Here is a 19,733-nt window from a genome sequence, read left to right as displayed (position 1 = left end):
TTAGCACTTTATAAAATTAACTACCAATTCATATATATTTTATAGCCTACGTAATTATTATCAGCTTTTCTTCATTTGATTAATAGTCTTAATCTTACATCATGAACATAACAATGACTTTTAATGATCTTCTGAAATTATAAAATTGTCTTTATATTTTCTTCTAGTAATCAACATTTAAGATTATTATTTTTATAAAATGCCTTTAGTGCACTCTTAATGTCATTAAGGCCATGAAGTACTACAATAAAAGAAAAGTGTTATATTTTTTGTCCAATATTTTGTTATCCTTCACGAATTTGTGAGGGATGTTTAAATGTCAAATAGAACTACCTTGTATATGCCCTGTGTAGATTTAATTTTAGCTATTACAACTAATATGAAATGTGCTATAGCTTGAGGATTTCACGTTTGTGGGTTCAGTGCTTTCTCTTGTGTACATTGCACCGATTCTGTCAGCTAAAACTTGACATAATTGCATATGAGAGTAGTTTGGACGTATTGTACATAAATCTATATAAACGTAAACATAAACACGTGTAATCGGCCCTTTTTCCCCTCTATAGACGCTATTTTCTCTCAACTAGACAAACTTAAATTTCAACACAACCAACTTCCTCGGTGATAATACGACTGTAGAAACAATAAATACAACGGATGTGTATGGATAAAAAAAATAAACGAGATGAATGTTGAAATAGCGAAATTGTAAAAGAGTAAATTGTTTATTGAAATGTGAATGACTATAAAGGTTATAATTTATAAATAAACAAAAAAAAAGTATTGTTTTCATGAAAAATGTTTTGAAGAGAAAATTATTAGATTTATTGAAAATTATTGTAGTGAGTTTTAGAAATGATTTAAAATGAAACCTACACAAAATTACTTTCAAGAGAAAATACATCAATATTATCAATATCATCGATCAAAATTCTCATTACACCTAAATACACTCAATCATGTTTGAATCCCATTGTAAAGAAAAAATATACACTAATCACACTAAGTAGTATACGTTTCTGAAATAGTCCAACACGTTAGATATGGGGAACATTCCAATCAATTTACAATAGCATAGCCTGTACAACATGGGCATGATTCACGCTAGTTTCAGATTTTCTATTAATATAAGTGAAAAGAGTATAAATAAACAATAACAATTTATTAAATACATTTTAAACATAAAAAATATTTACAAATACAATTTTAACCTCTAAAAAAACTAACCTTCATACAATACATTTTTGTACAATGTATAAGTTTGTATAAGAAAATGTATATAATTTATATTTTGTCTTTGCGCCAGACAAAACAAAAAGCCTCTGTGTAAATTTATACAAATGTTTGAAACTACTGAATAAACATACAATTTATTTATTTATTTTAAACAAAGAGTGAAATTGTAGATAACTTATAAAAGAACACTGAACTTAGATATTGAACTAATTTTACCTAGTAACATTGCAAAGCATTGGAACATGACAACATTGTTTCAAGAATTTTTTTTTAAGATATAAAAATTTCGGAAAGAGTTTCGTCCTTCCTTCATATAATAATTCGAGCACCTCCTACACAGCTTTGTTAACAATAAAAAAATGTTTCTTCAGCAGTCACAACATTAAAAGTTATTTGAGCGAAAACGCGATTATTATCTCGCTGGTAAAATGTTTTGTTATCTCTTTCAGAAGACAACGAAAAATAACTAAAGACTCATTCTGTCATGAAAACCTCAGGAACACCACGGATTTCACCACTGTGCCGCTACGAAGGGTTATCAATGTTATCATACTCGGAATAGAGTACGATTAACATCTTAGCTTGAATTTGCAATGCACAAAACGAGATAATTAAGTGCCCCACCTACCTGTGCACACATACGATGTGCAGAACTTAAAAAAAAAAAAAATGCGATTTGAAAACTGCTAAGATATCAGAGTGGCGTCTGTTTATGTGGAGTATTTAATAATACGCTGTGGGTAATGAATAGTTCATTTTATGTATTTTGTTTGTAAATGTTATTTTTTTTATAAGAATGATAATGGCGAAAAAAATCGTTTATCGGTAAAGTCGGTTTACGGACGATAGTTTAACGTGACAACGTAATAACAAAACATTGATGAAATGATTGCATACTTTTATGAATAAAATTTAATCATTTTTATTGAATTATCACTATTCTGTATGAATACAAAGAAGGAGTGAAATGAAATCTACAATTTAATTGATAAACTTACTTTTATTTGCACTCATTAATTCAAATATGTTTATTACTTTAACGAACAGATTATTTTAACTATAACTTTTATACATGTTTGCTATTTAACTTCTTCCAATCTGTGTTATTCTGTTAAGGATAGGACGATGATAGGAAAAGTGGGAAACGAATGGGAGTGTTTCAAGTTTAACGTGCCTCGAAAAAGTCAAATCGATGGTTGTTCCAATCGAGTGGAAGAGCGATAGATGCGGCGCAAGCGTACAATGAGCGTAACGGGACAATGAGTCATCCTTTTTCTGCGTGCAGCCGGCGTTCATCGATTTATTAGACGTTGTCACGTCAAAAAAGCATGTTTTCAGAATAACTGTTCGGTACGAAACCAGCTGTGCAGATTCTTGAAAGCACTCAAGGAACGCCGCCATAGATGACATGCACGAAGAGGCGCCCAGCTGTGCAGATTCTTGAAAGCACTCAAGGAACGCCGCCATAGATGACATGCACGAAGAGACGACACCGCCTCACTCGGCGAGGCCGGCGCGCCGCCACCTGGGCCGCCTGTTGGGCTTGTTCCTGGCGAGCTGCAGGAACTGGCCCCTCAGCATCCCCCACAGCGAGCTGACCTGGCAGGCGGCGCCGAACTCGCGGCACGTGGCCTCCAGCGCCGGGTAGAGCCGCTGCAGGCGGCCGTGGTCCAGGCTCGGGAACAGGTGGTGCAGCGAGTGGTGGCCGAAGCTGACGAGGGCGAACAGCGTGCAGGTGTTCACCTCCCGGCGCTCGCCCACCGCGTCCAGCTGGCACAGCCCCCAGTCGGTGTCCTCCCTGCGCACGGGGTGTCGCAGCGATTACCAACGGCTAGAGACATGCAAATTTCGCGGATTCATTTCGCGATAGGCTAGCATCAAAACAACTACACCTTCGTGCCGCTTCTGCGATTGGCCCACATTTTATCCGGGGAACTGTGAGCCAATGGGAAACACCAAACCAAGAAAGTGCCGAATTACGGACAGCCTAGTCGAGACGTCTCACGCGTCAGTAGCCAATGAACAGGTGTCATTTCCGCGAGTATTTAAAGGACTCTGGAGTCTATCCTAGAGGTCAATGAATCCGCGAATTTTGCAGGTCTCTATCAATGGCGGAAAACAAAATGGCGGAAATTTGTAGAATACGTAATGGGGAAAATTTCTATAAACCAAATTAGCCGAAAGTTCTAGAAAACAAAATGGCGAATTTAAAGTCATGATTCAAAATGGCGGAAAGTTCTAGAAACCAAATTGGCGTAAAGTTCTAGAAAACAAACTGGCGGAATGTTCTCTAAAACAAAATGGTAGATATAATGTCATAATTTAAAATGGTGGAAAACAAAATGGAGTAAAGTTCTAGAAACCAAATTGGCAGAAAATTCTATAAAACAAAATTGTGGACGTGACATCATAGTTAGAAATGGTGGAAATTTTTAGAAAACTAAATGGTGGAAAGTTCTAGAAACCAAATTGGCGGAAAGTTATAGAAAACAAAATGGTGGTCACAATGTCATAATTTAAAATGGTGAGAAAAAAATGGAGTAAAGTATTACTAGAAACCAAATTGGTGGTAAGTTTTAAAAAACTAAATGGCGGAACCCAAGATGACTGATGTTAAGTCATTCAAGATGGGCGGCTAGGGTCGAGATTAAAGGTTAAGATCATCCAAGACGGTGACCGTGACGTCAAAATACAAGATGGCGGCTGGCACCTCAGCAACTTAACCTGAACCCTGGCCTCGGAGGGCCTTTTTTTATACTACTATTCTTATGGTTTCAACCATTAATAACACGATAGCAATTTTTTAATGTTAAATATTGAATTTTTGCCTTATTTAACGCAGGGATTTTCATTAAGAGAGTAATATCGGTTTTTATTCGTCGTTATGTTCTTAATTTTGCTGCGTTGTCCAAGTTTTGTTGCCAGTCTGAATTTACTGTTATTGTTGAAACTGTCTCGTAGTTGTCAGCCCTCTGTGTTCGTCTGTGCTGGTATTATTTTTCATGACTAAATTCCTTCCACGGAATTCTTTTGCTGTCTGATATTCAAGTTCGAATGAGTTCGTCTGTGCTGTCGTCGTTGTGTTGTCCATATTTCATGTTTGGTTTCAACGTTGGGTTTATCTGTTCAACGTCAGATGATTTAATCTTGTTTTCTGTGGGTTTATGTTATCAATTTTTTATTTTTTATTTATTTTGCATATATGAATTTTTTCCATGACAAGCAGTGTAGATCTGCAATGGCGTTATGTAAAAAAAAATTGTATTACTTCATAATTCCCCATTGCACGAATCATTAACGCACTGTGTGCATTTTTTTTTTTTTAATAGAGAAGTGTCTGAAACACAAAAGTTGGCATGGCGTGAAATGAGATTGATAACTAGGGACACCTGTATTTCGCGAATAAATTTTTCGTGTCAAGGTATTTCACAAAATACTGTACCTTTTTCTAAGAGTAATGGCAAATTGTGAGGGTGCAGCGGTACGGTGACCACATTCTCATTGGCCCCGTCAAGAGCGGGACGACACCTCTCACCGACCTCAGCCAATAACCACAGGAGAAAAGCTACAGTATTTTGCGAAATACCTTGACACGAAATGTATTCGCGAAATACAGGTGTCCCTATTGATAACTGGAAATAGCTAGTAAAGTAAGGTTCAGTAGAAACACGGACTCTGAAAGGGGGATAATGTGTGGTTGTTGAACTCCGTGAGAACGAGTAGACAGGGCTCACGAGGAGATCGGCGAGTTGGGCAGGCACCTCCGCGGGCTCACCTGGGAGCGTCGCCGTCGTGGAACATGTCCGGGTGGTGGTGGCCGGCGTTGAGGCCGATGAGGCCGAAGAAGAAGCTGCCCACCAGCAGGATCCAGAGCCACATCCAGAGCGCGCCCGCGAGGCTGGAGCCCGCGAGCAGCATCGCGCCCGGGACCAGCACGGAGAACAGGTCCTGAGCCCCGAACATCTTCTTCTCGCCGCGCAGGAACAGATACACCCTGAGGGCACACATGTTCCTGGCCGTGATACAACTAACCAACGGACATCATACGATTATTTCCCCGCCCCCTCCTCCTTGACAAAGTAAAAAGTAGGTATATAATAGTATATAATAATAATGAGTAGGGGTGAGGTGTGCGTGTCGGCATCTGCTGCCTCAGAACCCACATCTCCATCTCCGATGATTTTGCGGCGGCCATCTTGGATGACCGAGACCTTGACTTTAACCTTTGACTTTGGCCTTGATCTTTAAAATGAAACTTTTATCTTAGTCGCCATCTTAAATTTAGCCATCTTGAAATAGAATGTTCCTCTCCCCGAACTTTTGCACTTATAGTTATGGTTTCCATCTTAAATACTAGTAACACGTTCGCCATCTTGGAATGGGTTTCACAGCAATTTTTTTTTTTCGATTCTGTCGTCATGTCCGCAATATTGTTGCCGTATGCTGGAGTCCACCATCTTGCATGAGTTCACGACCACCATCTTGTTTTTTTCCTTGTTCTGCTGGAGGCTTCCATCTTGGATACCGTCCCCAAAATTTTAATTTTTAAAATATTTTTCTTTAAATATTACAGGATTTTTCGCTAGTCTTGGTGATCGTAACTAAAATGAGGGGTTGGTATTGATTAGTTTAGCAAAATTTAAAATATTCTTGAATTGGGAAAATATATGATAATCTCACAAATTCCGACCTAAATTTGAACTCCCGAATGGCGAACTTCTGATATCGTTATGTTCGAGGGGAGTTGGAGTATGCGTGGTGGCTCAAGCAGTGACTCACCTGACGAGCAGCTGCGAGTGGAATATGGCGCTGTAGACGAACGGGCTGTACAGCCACGACAGGTAGCGGGCGATCCAGCCCTTGGATGGTTCCGGCAGCCACTGCAGGAACGGCTCCGTGATTGACATCTCGAGGTCGAGCACGGTGTTGGTGTATATGTGGTGACTAAGGCCGTGGCTCACTCTCCAGTCCCTGGCCAAAACAATCAAAAAATAATATATATGTGTTTTTTTAGTTACAACTTATAATTAGAGCCAAGATTATATGGTTTTATGCGAAATCGCGAATTTTCACGCGAAATTCATCCCAAACCGCGAAAAATGCTAAATGTTTTCTAACCACAAATAAACACCTCAATATTGATTTAAATCGTTTACTACCGACTATTGGTTGATTGACAAAAATTCCGTATCTGTAGAAGAAATGGTCGTCATCCAACTGCAGTGTGGTGGTTATTTAATGCGTTAATTATTCATCTTAAAAAATTACAAGATATCACAAAAATTGACGATTTCACGAACAAAAAACAGATCGTTATCGGAGTTAGGTTAGGGTTTTTAAACGCATCTAGCCACTAGAGATCACGCAATTATAACAACTGGCGATCGTTAACAAGTTAACAAACACAACAACGTGAAAAATCTCAGCGCCTTGTTTGCTGTATCCTTTGAAAAATACACGTGAACAAAAACTGCATTCATTAAATAAATACGTATGAAAATAAAAGCGAACCTTGATATTTAATGATCACTTGATATTTAATGAAATTTCACTGTAACGCAATTTTGTGTGCTTGTTGAATAAGCAGTTTACCGTGAAGCAACGCCGTGAAGCCTTCATTTTAATTTCACACTTCACAGGCGAGAGAGCCGAAATCGTAACATACTCGAAGTTTTCCGATCGCTAATGAAAAAGCACCATATTGCAAGGATTTATTTATTTTACGGTCATTAAATATTTTAAACAACGATTACCTACCCAACCCTCCCGGAAAATAAATAAAAACATTTATTTCACTGACCTGACATAACCTAACCTTTTACTTCGGGTTGAGTATATGGTTCTCTCGCCTGTAAAAAGTAGGCTTCCCGCGGTTTATTTTTTCGCTACAACTTCAGTAAATACTAGTTTTTGGTACCTCCGGGATGTGCATAAATGAAAGCTAAATTTCTTAATCATGCCGAAAAATAAAGCTACTACGGCATCACGTGCTGACGAGTTTAAGAATGAGGGATTATATGTCAGTGACGGAAAAATACTTTTCTGTAAATATTGTAATTGCCGTTTGGAGCATGAACGTAAGGACACGGTAAACAAGCACATAATTAGCGACAAACATGTAAAAGGTAAACGATCCCCATGCACTTTGAAACGACAGCTTTCTATCCCAGAAGCAGGAGTGGCGCAAATATGCGCAAAAAAACAAAAGGAAGATTTTGTTCTCGAAACTGTTGAAGCCTTTGTAGCTGCAGGTATTCCTTTTGAGAAACTTGACAACAGCAAGCTGACTGCATGGATGCAGAAGAATGTAAGGGGTGCTGGTGATCTTCCAACAGCGGATTGGATGAGGAAAAAGTACATTCCCCTACTTAGAGAGAAAAAAGAAGTGGAAATCAAGCAGCAGCTCTTGGGGCAAGATGTGGTCATACTCGCAGATGAAACCACTGACAAGAGTAATAATTGTGTTTTCAACATCTTGTTTAAAATTCTGAAACCAGGTGCTGAACAAGATGTTATCTTAGGGGCTTCTTGTGTCCTTGATGCAGCAAATGCTGTTTGTTGTTCTCGGGCAGTGATTGATGTATGCTCCAAATATGAAGTCAAGGAAGAAAACATAATTGCGTATGTTACAGATAGTGCCAGGTACATGAAAAAATCTGCTGGCACCCTTGAAGGTCTGTTTGGTGACCACATGTACCACATACAATGTTGGGCCCATAAAGTAAACATTGTTGGGCAGATCTGGCAAAACAACTTGGAAGAACTGAACCTCTTCGTTTGTTAGGTAAAGATGGCCTTTCTTAACACCAGAAAGAGGAGGCATGCATACCTTCAATTTCTTCTCCAGAAACATGGAGAAAACAAGGCTCTGGTCAAGTTATTCCCCATGCCAGTTGTTACACGTTGGAACACATGGTTTGAATCTGTAGCATACCTCGCACTCCATCTGCACGATATTGTGGAATTCTTTGAGCAGCTTAGCGAAGATAACTCTGGTGTTAAATATATCAAGGGACTCCAGAAGGAAGAGTTACAATGTCTTGAGGCCACTCTTACATTTGTGGCTCAAAACTGTAACACCTTTGTAGAGCTAATTAATTTTCTTGAAGGAACAAAGTATCCTACTGCTCATCAGTTGTGCACAAAATTGAGTAAACTTCAAACTACTCTTGATGTCTTGGCTAAGGGAATATTTCCTGAAAATGTTGAAGACATTTTGGCTGAAATGAAAACTGTCAACTCTGCAACCCTTAAAGAGCAGTTCAAGAACACAGCTAAACTCAGTCTTATAAAACTGATTGATCTGGTGAACACTGATCCATCTCGTCAACTATTTCTGGGAATCAGCGCTCTAATGAATCCTCAAAATGTAGAAAACATTCGTGTGGAGGAAAAAGAATTCCAGAAACATATTGGGAACCTACCTTTCCTTTGCAAGGTGCAGAAGACCTCTGTAGCGACAGGCTACATAACACTCCAAAACCTGGTTTCCCCAAGAGCAGAAGAAACCGCATGTAAACTACATAGACATGGTGGACATACTATGCAAAATGAAAGCGGATTATCCTGAATTTGCAGCTGCTGCTTTAAAGTTAATATGTATACCTGCAACGAATGTGGACTCAGAGAGATCTTTTTCTAAGTATTCTGTAGTTGTAAGTGACAGAAGAAGATCTCTAAAACCAGAGAATGCTGAACTGCTGACAATGGTGGCTTTTTCCTTAGCTTAATTATATTGCATTTATAGAACAAAAGTTTAACTGTAGTTTCTATTTTAATTAATTTAGACTCTCTCCTGAACTCAGGAACAGTACTTACCTGCATAAGAATACTGAATATTTTAGTTGTTAATTTTTTATGTACTCTCAACATAGTATTGTTTAATGTGCATATTTTAAGTCTCTAACCACGAATTATTGAAGCATTTGATCAAGGCAGCTCTGCTAGGTGTGTACATGTTATTACATGTGTTTTAATTTTTTATGACGATAAAGACGAAATCCATAATTCTTAATGACGAAAAGTCCTTTTTCATAACACCATAAAATCTTGGCTCTACTTATAATGTACCCTGTCATTAAACTTAGGAAATTTTTTTTTTAGTACGTTGCTCATACGACTAGCATCAAAATATTTCAAATAAATTTAAAGGGCCATTGCCAAAAAAAAAAAATAAGAAAATAAAACTTTTTTGAAGACTTTTTGTAAATATAAAAAAAAAAGTCTCTAAAATTAAAAAAAAAAGAACTGAAACGACCAAAAAAAATTATTATTTTTTGTATTAATACAGAACTTCTGTAAGTGCTCATACCACAGCCTAACGTTATGATCGAAGCAGTCTATACCATTGTCTTGTAATTTGTTGTGTTTATCGCCAGACTAGCCCAGCATTATATATATTTTTTAACTCCCTTGGCTTAGTACTCGTGATTACCAAGTGATGTAATGTTCCCCGCTTTATGTAGTTACAACTTCCCTTATTTTTATGGACCGAACAAATATCCGCACACAGGCCTGGCGAGTTGAGGCACATGCCACGCAGGAGAGGTGAAGGAGTCGTGGAGCACGCCGTGCAAGAGAGGTCCAAGGAGTTGAGGCACATGCCACGCAGGAGAGGTGAAGGAGTCGAGGAGCACGCCGCGCAAGAGAGGTCAAGGAGTTGAGGCACATGCCACGCAGGAGAGGTGAAGGAGTCGTGGAGCACGCCGTGCAAGAGAGGTCAAGGAGTAGAGGCACATGCCACGCAGGAGAGGTGAAGGAGTCGTGGAGCACGCCGTGCAAGAGAGGTCAAGGAGTTGAGGCACATGCCAAGCAGGAGAGGTGAAGGAGTCGTGGAGCACGCCGTGCAAGAGAGGTCAAGGAGTAGAGGCACATGCCACGCAGGAGAGGTCAAGGAGTCGAGAAGCTTGTCGCGCAAGAGAGGTCCAAGGAGTTGAGGCACATGCCACGCAGGAGAGGTGAAGGAGTCGAGGAGCACGCCGCGCAAGAGAGGTCAAGGAGTTGAGGCACATGCCACGCAGGAGAGGTGAAGGAGTCGTGGAGCACGCCGTGCAAGAGAGGTCAAGGAGTAGAGGCACATGCCACGCAGGAGAGGTGAAGGAGTCGTGGAGCACGCCGTGCAAGAGAGGTCCAAGGAGTTGAGGCACATGCCACGCAGGAGAGGTGAAGGAGTCGTGGAGCACGCCGTGCAAGAGAGGTCCAAGGAGTTGAGGCACATGCCACGCAGGAGAGGTGAAGGAGTCGAGGAGCACGCCGTGCAAGAGAGGTCCAAGGAGTTGAGGCACATGCCACGCAGGAGAGGTGAAGGAGTCGTGGAGCACGCCGTGCAAGAGAGGTCCAAGGAGTTGAGGCACATGCCACGCAGGAGAGGTGAAGGAGTCGAGGAGCACGCCGCGCAAGAGAGGTCAAGGAGTTGAGGCACATGCCACGCAGGAGAGGTGAAGGAGTCGTGGAGCACGCCGTGCAAGAGAGGTCCAAGGAGTTGAGGCACATGCCACGCAGGAGAGGTGAAGGAGTCGAGGAGCACGCCGCGCAAGAGAGGTCAAGGAGTTGAGGCACATGCCACGCAGGAGAGGTGAAGGAGTCGTGGAGCACGCCGTGCAAGAGAGGTCCAAGGAGTTGAGGCACATGCCACGCAGGAGAGGTGAAGGAGTCGAGGAGCACGCCGCGCAAGAGAGGTCAAGGAGTTGAGGCACATGCCACGCAGGAGAGGTGAAGGAGTCGAGGAGCTTGTCGCGCAAGAGAGGTCAAGGAGTAGAGGCACATGCCGCGCAAGAGAGGTCAAGGAGTAGAGGCACATGCCGCGCAGGAGAGGTCAAGGAGTCGAGAAGCTTGTCGCACAAGAGAGGTCCAAGGAGTTGAGGCACATGCCACGCAGGAGAGGTGAAGGAGTCGAGGAGCACGCCGCGCAAGAGAGGTCAAGGAGTTGAGGCACATGCCACGCAGGAGAGGTGAAGGAGTCGTGGAGCACGCCGTGCAAGGGAGGTCCAAGGAGTTGAGGCACATGCCACGCAGGAGAGGTGAAGGAGTCGAGGAGCACGCCGCGCAAGAGAGGTCAAGGAGTTGAGGCACATGCCACGCAGGAGAGGTGAAGGAGTCGAGAAGCTTGTCTCACAAGAGAGGTCCAAGGAGTTGAGGCACATGCCACGCAGGAGAGGTGAAGGAGTCGAGGAGCACGCCGCGCAAGGGAGGTCCAAGGAGTTGAGGCACATGCCACGCAGGAGAGGTGAAGGAGTCGTGGAGCACGCCGTGCAAGGGAGGTCCAAGGAGTTGAGGCACATGCCACGCAGGAGAGGTGAAGGAGTCGAGGAGCACGCCGCGCAAGAGAGGTCAAGGAGTTGAGGCACATGCCACGCAGGAGAGGTGAAGGAGTCGTGGAGCACGCCGTGCAAGGGAGGTCCAAGGAGTTGAGGCACATGCCACGCAGGAGAGGTGAAGGAGTCGAGGAGCACGCCGCGCAAGAGAGGTCAAGGAGTTGAGGCACATGCCACGCAGGAGAGGTGAAGGAGTCGAGAAGCTTGTCGCGCAAGAGAGGTCAAGGAGTAGAGGCACATGCCACGCAGGAGAGGTGAAGGAGTCGTGAAGCACGCCGCGCAAGAGAGGTCAAGGAGTAGAGGCACATGCCACGCAGGAGAGGTGAAGGAGTCGAGAAGCTTGTCGCGCAAGAGAGGTCAAGGAGTAGAGGCACATGCCACGCAGGAGAGGTGAAGGAGTCGTGAAGCACGCCGCGCAAGAGAGGTCAAGGAGTAGAGGCACATGCCACGCAGGAGAGGTGAAGGAGTCGAGGAGCACGCCGCGCAAGAGAGGTCAAGGAGCGGAGGAGCACCGACCTGGCGGACATGAAGCTGAGGTTGAAGTAGTGCATGCGGAAGTTGTCGCGCTGGTGGAAGAAGTTGTGGGCGGCGATGACGGTGAGCGCCAGCAGCAGGCCGGAGGCGGCGCCCGCCGCCAGGCTGGGGGCGGCGGCGGCGAAGGACGCCGAGGCGAGCGTCGCGGCCAGGAGGGCGTCTGCGCACAGCTTGGACTCCGCCGTGGGGCCGGAGCGCTGGTCCCCCAGCTCCCGGCGCACGCGTCGCTTCAGAGTGCGGTAGAAGCCGTCCTCCTGCGCACACGCCCCTCTTGCACCGGCCTTCCCGCAGCCGCTGCTGTTCCAACCGTCACTGCGGTCGTCACAGATCGAATTACGATGTTATTAACGAATCTTGGTAACTGATATCTATGGGCGCTTGCGGGTACTACATCTCTCCGTAGATGCAGAGAAGCCATATGGTTGGGCCACACTTGGACACGAGAATTGTGTTTCGAATGCATTGCAGCACTGGCCGAGTTCAACATCCTGTGGACGTGCGCTGTGAGGAACAGAAATATTCGTGCGAAACTGAAGAAATTTGTAGATTTTGTACGTTAACGTGGAAACTTCTCCATCACTACAAAAATACTCTTCGCGGTAATACCGGTTTCGAATTCTTACCCGGGCATTTATAATTAATTGGTTTTGTCCCAGTACCTCCGATAGTTAAAGTTATTTGTTAACCGTTCCCTGAATACCTTTCGTAAACGCAGGGCCGTAACTAAGGGGGGGCATGGGGGGCATGTGCCCCGGGCGGCAAATATCAGGGGGCGGCAAAATATGAAAAGTGGTTCACTAAAACAAGTTGAAACTAGTCATTAAAAAAGTTTTGAAAGTGTACATATCGCAACCAATAAGTTAGCCAAGAAATTAAGAAATTATATTTAACTTGATTATGCATAATTTGGAAATATATTCGTACCTCAAATGCGTTACTTCACTCTAAGAAACAAGTATTACCATAATTCGTGGTCTGGAGTGAGTAAAACCACTGCGATGAGAGCTGGTATCTCAAGGACCCGTTGCGCGGGTGATCACTTGGTTGATCAAGATGTAGCCCTTTCTCTGATAAATACCCTCATTTTTCCAGGCCCTAATCAGTCGCTCCTGTGTTTTCGTACCATGTGCGTCTCTGCCTGAGGACGGGAGCATATAGCAGTTCCCGAAACGTCGCTTGTTTCTGTTTTGGAAAAACTATTGTGTTTGTTTCGTCTTTTCGTTTTGTCGTGTTATTGTCTCGTTTCAACTGTTGTGCTGAATTTTTTTGGGTTCAATATTTTTGTGCTGTCATCATTTGTGGGTTTTTTATCGTTCTATTTATTTTGGAAAACTATTGTGTTTGTTTCGTCGTGTTTTTGTCTCGTTTCAACCATTGTGCTGAATTTATTTTGGGTTCAATATTTTTGTGTCGTCATGATTTGTGTTGTTTTTTTTTTCGTTCTCTTAGTACATTTTTCTTTGTTTTTCTTTGTTTGTTGACCATATTCCTGTTAAGGAATATTTTGTGGTGTTTATATTCTGTTGACAACAGTAATTTTTCGCTTAATTTGTGCTTTTTGTCTTTTGGTTATTTTTACTTATTTATTTATTTTATTTTTTAGTTTTCTTCTACAGAAAAAGTGCTTAGCAATGGCGTATGTCCAAAAAACTTACATCAAGTAATGTTGAAAGTCATTGACAGATTAATTACGGAACTGAGTAACAGGTTTAAGGCTTTGGAGAACATTAACAAAACACAGTGCCGATCTTAACAAAGAAGAATTCGTATTTGAAATTGAAAGTTTTAAGCACCATGCATTGACTATGAATTAAAAGATGCTACAGCATCAACAATTTTGAGCCTTATCTACAAAAATAAACTGGAGGAGGCACATCCTAACATTACTACTGCTCTGAGAATGTTTTTCACCCTTCCAGTTACAATTGCGTCAGGTGAAAGAAGTTTTAGTAAACTTAAACTTATTAAAAGCTATTTGAGAAGCACGATGGGCCAACAGAGATTAACAAATCTAAGTATTATATCTATTGAACACAAACGAGCTGCTTTGATCAATTTTAATGATATTATTAACACTTTTGCAGCTAATCATGCTCGAAAAATTACATTTTGAACTGAATTTCTTTGCATGGTTATCAATACAATATTATACTTAATTCAGAATCACATTTTCCTTATGTAATTTTAGTACTTAATAAACTTATTGGTAAGACATTAATTTTCACTGTTGTGTAAACAATAAACAATAGTTTGATAACAGTCTACTTCATTATAATAAAAAATGTAATTGTATTAGTTTTCCAATTAGTGTACTTGATAAATAAAAGTTCTCAATTATGTATAAGTGAATGGTATAATTTCAACCACCGCTTCTAACGAAAAAGGGTATTTTATAATGTTGGTAAGGAGGGGGCGGCAAATTAAGCTTTGCCCCCCCAAACGAATCTCCTAGTTCCGGCCCTGCGTAAACGTAATAAAACAAAATAAAGTCCAAATAATGAATATTCGATTATCTTTTCCATAGTTTAAAAGAAAATTTCAATATTATCTAAAAAAAAGAAGTAATTCATATATGCAATAATAACCAAAGCCACGTGCTGTGCCAAGTTAGAATATATTTCGTTCAGTATGACCAACTATTTGTTGACGAATTGTTTCCAAAGAATCTTTTGTAAAAGTACAGAAAATATTTATTCTTTGTAGAAAACAATTAAAAATCAACCAATGTCAAATTTTGACATTAAACAGCACAGGTTAAGCTGATTTAAGTGTGATTTTGTATTCATCATTGTTTTTGTTCTTGTGGTTTAATTTATGACGCGCAGTGCGAACTTGAGGATGTCTAAAACAATGAATCAAATCAATCTTCCCTATGACAAGAGTCATTCAAGAAAAAGTCTTAGCACGATGACTTTAACTAATTATTTTCACCTTGACTTCCATACCCTCTCCACTCGGTGGAACTGAAGGTACGTTTACATGTCCTCATTTAATTTTGAGCTTTTATTTGAGTCAATTTATGACAGGTTAATAATTTTTTTTTACCGTGGCCTTACAAATTGTATTTTGTCACCAATTAGGTGTAAAATTACAATAATTTGGACATTTAGCGTAAAATGACGAAAAAAAAAAATTATTACAGTTTACGTATGTATTTTATCATGCACTTATTAGTTTCTCAAACTTTTTTTTTTTTTCCACAGTGGTGTTGCAATTTACCTTAAACGTGTAGGGCGAATTCCTCTTGGTGACTGCGTCGCGGACTCGGTAGCTCCCCAGGATCTGCTCCGGGAGCTGGGAGATGTGGTAGGCCTCAAACGCTTCGGTGATGTCCGTGCCCTGCCGGTGCCGTGTAAGGTTAACAAGCATCCACAGCTCGTTTCGCGCTCGCCTGAACAACTAACTGGCGGTTGACGCCCAGTTGTGACGGCGCGGAAAAAAAATATAATAATTACAGTGATTTCAGGTTTTGACGCAGGGGACGCAGCTCAAGTCGGAGCTGTGGCGAAGTAGTTAGCCGGATGCGCAACCATGGGATAATCACATAAAACGTTTCCCGGAACAAGCTAGTAAAAAAAAAAAAAAGAAGTACATGCAAACAGAACCTCGTCGTATTAAGCATGCAATTTTATGAAGAAAAATAATGTCTGGTCTTTCAAAAGATTTCCGTACGTGTTAATGAAAAAATAATAATAAAAGTAGGGCGATGATAACAATCAAAATCACAGACCTCTAATACCTACAAGCAAATAACCGCGTTACCGCGAGGGTGACATCAGAATAACTGACGTCAGAATTCGGGCCTGACATCCTGGATACGTACTGTTTTTGTATTACCACATATAAGCTCGCGGCAATTTTTTTTTTTTTCGGGATACGTTTGCCGTGCATGTCCAGTACAGACGTTGCAGACACGTCAGTCTGCAAGCTAGCGGTAACCTTGTTCGCGAGACGTGTGTGTGTACCTTGGTGAGCTGCAGCCAGTCGGCGCCCCCCGGGTGCTGGTCCAGCCAGCCGGACAGGTCGTAGAGGTCGTCGTGCACCCGCCACAGCCCCTCGGCGCCGTCGTCCTCCCGCTTGCCCTGGAGCCACAGCGCGCTGGACTTGACGGGCTCGTCCCGCCGCGACGGGTACCTGAGTCCCGGCAGGCTGGACGGCGGCTTCTGGCGGGCGGGCGCCCGCAGCCACTGCATCTGCGACAACAAACAAAAACCAAGTTTTTAATCAAAGTAAAATTTATAATTTTCATTAAGACTATTTTGTACCGCGGGATAAGTTTTTAAAATGTTTTTTTTTTTTTGACGTGATAACGTCTTATAAATCGATGAACGCCGGCTGCACGCACGAAAAAGCACGACTCGTTGTCACGTTCCGCCTGAGCCGAGCGTGCAAGAACCGGCCAACCACAATGCGAGAAACTCTTCTATAATATCAAACAGGTTAAAGGGGGGCTTTTAAACTAATTGTTCGTGATTATAGGTATTTAAACAAATTATTTAAATTAAATTTTGCAAAAACTGTAAATAATATTTGAAAATTAAAAAGTATATACAATTTTTCGTCAATGTTTTTCTCATGAAGTTATCACGTAAAATTATCGTCCGTAAACCGCCTTTACAGACAACCCCCTTGTTTTTTATAAAAAAAAACAACTTGGAGTTGTTGGTAGTGTTCGTGAATAAACATTTTGCGTTGCTTTGTAAGTGACGATTGGGGAAATGGGTACCAATGGTAGAATATTAGTTTCCAAAATTTTAGGATTTGAGATAATATACAAAGATTAAAGTCAGGTAAAGTAAAAAAAAAAAAATATGTGATGATTATATAAAATATTCAATTGATAATCAAAGATATTATAATATTAAGTTTAGTACGTTAAGTTGCACTGTTTCACTCTTTTTGACTATATATATATATTTTTTTAACATTCACGCAACTTTTGTTACAGTTTCAAAGCTGTAACGATGCTCACATCGGGTCACGGAACAACGTTCGCGAGTCGTTGCGTCAGTGCAGTGAACGTAACGCCGCGGGCCGAATGGTTCCTGAACCGAAACCCGGCAGAACCTAGAGACACGCTCGCTACATGTAGAGCGCACCATCGCCCTAGCTCGCCTCTCGGAAGTCCAGTATAGAGCTGTTTTTGACCTCGGCCAAGGCCCCCAAGAGGGCAGGGCTGTGTGGACCCCTGGGCCCAGCCCCGTTTATTTTTAAATGTTTAACGATTATAATTTGTTTACAAACTAGAAAAAGCATATTGAATATTTTATAAAAAAAACCTTAGTTTGGACTTACAAAATCGTAACCATAATATTATAACCTGTATTTTCAGGTTAAATAACATTCTAAAAAGAGTGTAGGTAAGAAATAACCATGCAATTATGATGCAGCACGCGACAGTAAAATTGGGAAGGGGGAGGGGCGAGGGAACGTGTCTCCGATCCCGGGTCCTGGGCCCGTTAATCGAATTTGGGGGCCCATGACCTCGGCAGATGCGCCCAGACGCCGCGCTGCTGCGACACCAAGTGTGGTGCAGCTTGCAGTGCGCTGTCGGTTCGCCTCGCGACTCGCACGGGACAGTCAGTCACGCTCTCACGCGCGCAACACACTTCATTAGCATGGCAATGTATGGAAATTGACCCGCTGCTCTTCTGCGGGCCCCAAGCGACAAACCTTGGCCCGGGCGAAGCAAGTGAAACGCCATCACTGTTCGCCAGAATATAATTTGTTTTTGTCAGTCTTGTAAATCTATTAACATAACACAGTTGGGGTGGAATGAATACCAAATCACAGTAAATATAAAGGCCAAACATACTTTACACACGTAGCACATAAATGTGCCCGAAAGTGTACGATGTGTTACTTGTACAAGTACAATATAACCATTTTGAAAGCAAAGTAAAACAAACAAAATATTGAATCGTAAAATTAATTTTTACATTTTAGGGTCCTTGACGCGGGCCAAAATGCATCACATTAAAAACATAGAAAAATAATAATAATGATAATAATAATATAATTCTTTAAAACTGCAAGGGTAATTTTTATAAGTCAAAGTACGTAAAATAAATAATAAATAAAAGTAAATTATATCTATATATATATATATATTATGGGTTCTGCGTCTTCACTGGCAGGAACCGAAACGCCGCTGATGAGAATTTTCATTCCGTAAAACATGCGTTTTTGATTCATTCAAGTGTATCGTTGTTAACACTAAACACGAAACTGTTTTGATACCCGAGAATCAGTTAACAGTTAACTGGAAATCCAATAAGGATCGCTGGGAGGATGGCTACAGATTGAGCAGAAATCTCCAGAAGCCAGCTCTGAATTCAACAACACATAAAAAGCTTTTGACTGGCCAAATAGCCCAGCCAAGCAGAAGAAAAGAGCCCACTGATTGTCCAGCCTCTTCACCCAACCACATAGTCTCATCTCTGATTGGCCGAGCCACCCATCGAACCAGAAGCAAAGAAGCCTTTTATCGGATCACATCATTAGCCAATCAGGAAATCACACATGCCTCTCAGGCGAAAGTATTTTTTTAAGAAGATAATTCCAGGACCCTCAGTAGGAGACTGCTGCCCTGAAGATGGTGATTGCAATGTCGACCGAAATGCCGTTGAACCCTTTGCCTTCAAAACTGCTATAAACACGGTGCCAAAGTTTTTTAACTGGATAACTGTTGAAAATTCTTCGAACAGATTAATTTAAAAGCAGTTTTAATAGTTTTTAGTCAAAAATATCTGATTCTTGGTAGTTTAAAAATTTCCTATTTTTGAATGTAAATGATTATTCTTACGATAAGCAGAAAAAGATGAGCCTTTTCAGAGTTTTGTTATGTTCATATGGTAAAAGCGCTTGAAATGTACACAGTTAATGAGTTAAAATTATGTATAGTTCCAAGGTTATTAATCTGTATGGATGCTTATTTATTACGTTCTTTACACCATCGAGGAACATGTTATGTCCAGATTAGGGGCTTGGAATTGAGAGTGGGCCCACTAATGTTAACCACTCCCTGAAAAAGCATTAGATTTAATCAAGTTTTAATTGAAAAGATACGTCGCGTGATGTAATGATAAACACGGTCTCATGATATCACCCGTAGCACGACGTACAAGTGGAAATATTTGATACACGAAAGTAAAATACTTAATTTCCGTCCTTTATCCTTTGTGTTTCTGTCAGATTACCACTCATGTAAGTTCCCTTGATAGTACACTCTTAAAAAATGTTTCACCTAAATTTTAATAAGAACGCAGGTTTCAATTTATAAAGTGATATTTGTCAATGTGCTAGTGTGTTTGTAACGTTACGTAACTTACAAAATGAACTCGCATGAATATTCTACAATTGCTAGCAAACCTTCAAAAACTTGATAAAACTACAACTAGAAGATTCTTCTTACTTTTGTGTGCTTGTTTACCCTGTTTACAACGGAATCGAGTACTCGGAAGTAGATTGTATTTTTTTTTGTAAAAAGAACAGAAATATTCATGTAAATTACAGATATTTGTAAACTTGCACATTTACATGAAAACAAATATATCACTAAAATAATACTGTAACACTGTAATACTGTAATACGGTAATACTGGGTTCGGATTCTTACCCGGGCACGTATGTTTTATGTCCCAGGACCTC

The 19,733-nt window shown here is 41.3% G+C and overlaps 1 protein-coding gene across 1 annotated transcript in view; it reads right to left on the bottom strand.

Moving 5' to 3' along the window:
- Positions 1-1,147: 1,147 nt before the first annotated feature.
- The window catches only part of LOC134532692 (cytochrome b5-related protein-like), a 38,388-nt gene continuing 19,802 nt past the window's right edge, over positions 1,148-19,733 (bottom strand). Inside the window, exons 3-8 of the mRNA XM_063369399.1 lie at positions 16,049-16,276; positions 15,303-15,422; positions 12,066-12,337; positions 6,016-6,207; positions 5,012-5,230; positions 1,148-3,034 (exon numbers count right to left, since the gene is read on the bottom strand). Of these exons, the coding sequence (XP_063225469.1) occupies positions 2,734-3,034; positions 5,012-5,230; positions 6,016-6,207; positions 12,066-12,337; positions 15,303-15,422; positions 16,049-16,276 (1,332 nt within the window). The 3' untranslated portion in view covers positions 1,148-2,733. The remainder of the gene's footprint in view (positions 3,035-5,011; positions 5,231-6,015; positions 6,208-12,065; positions 12,338-15,302; positions 15,423-16,048; positions 16,277-19,733) is intronic.

Source organism: Bacillus rossius, chromosome 6 (assembly GCF_032445375.1).
Source record: "Bacillus rossius redtenbacheri isolate Brsri chromosome 6, Brsri_v3, whole genome shotgun sequence".
Taxonomy (NCBI): Eukaryota; Metazoa; Arthropoda; class Insecta; order Phasmatodea; family Bacillidae; genus Bacillus; species Bacillus rossius.
Note: the sequence above shows the minus strand (reverse complement) of the source record. Positions and strands in the feature narration are given on the sequence as shown.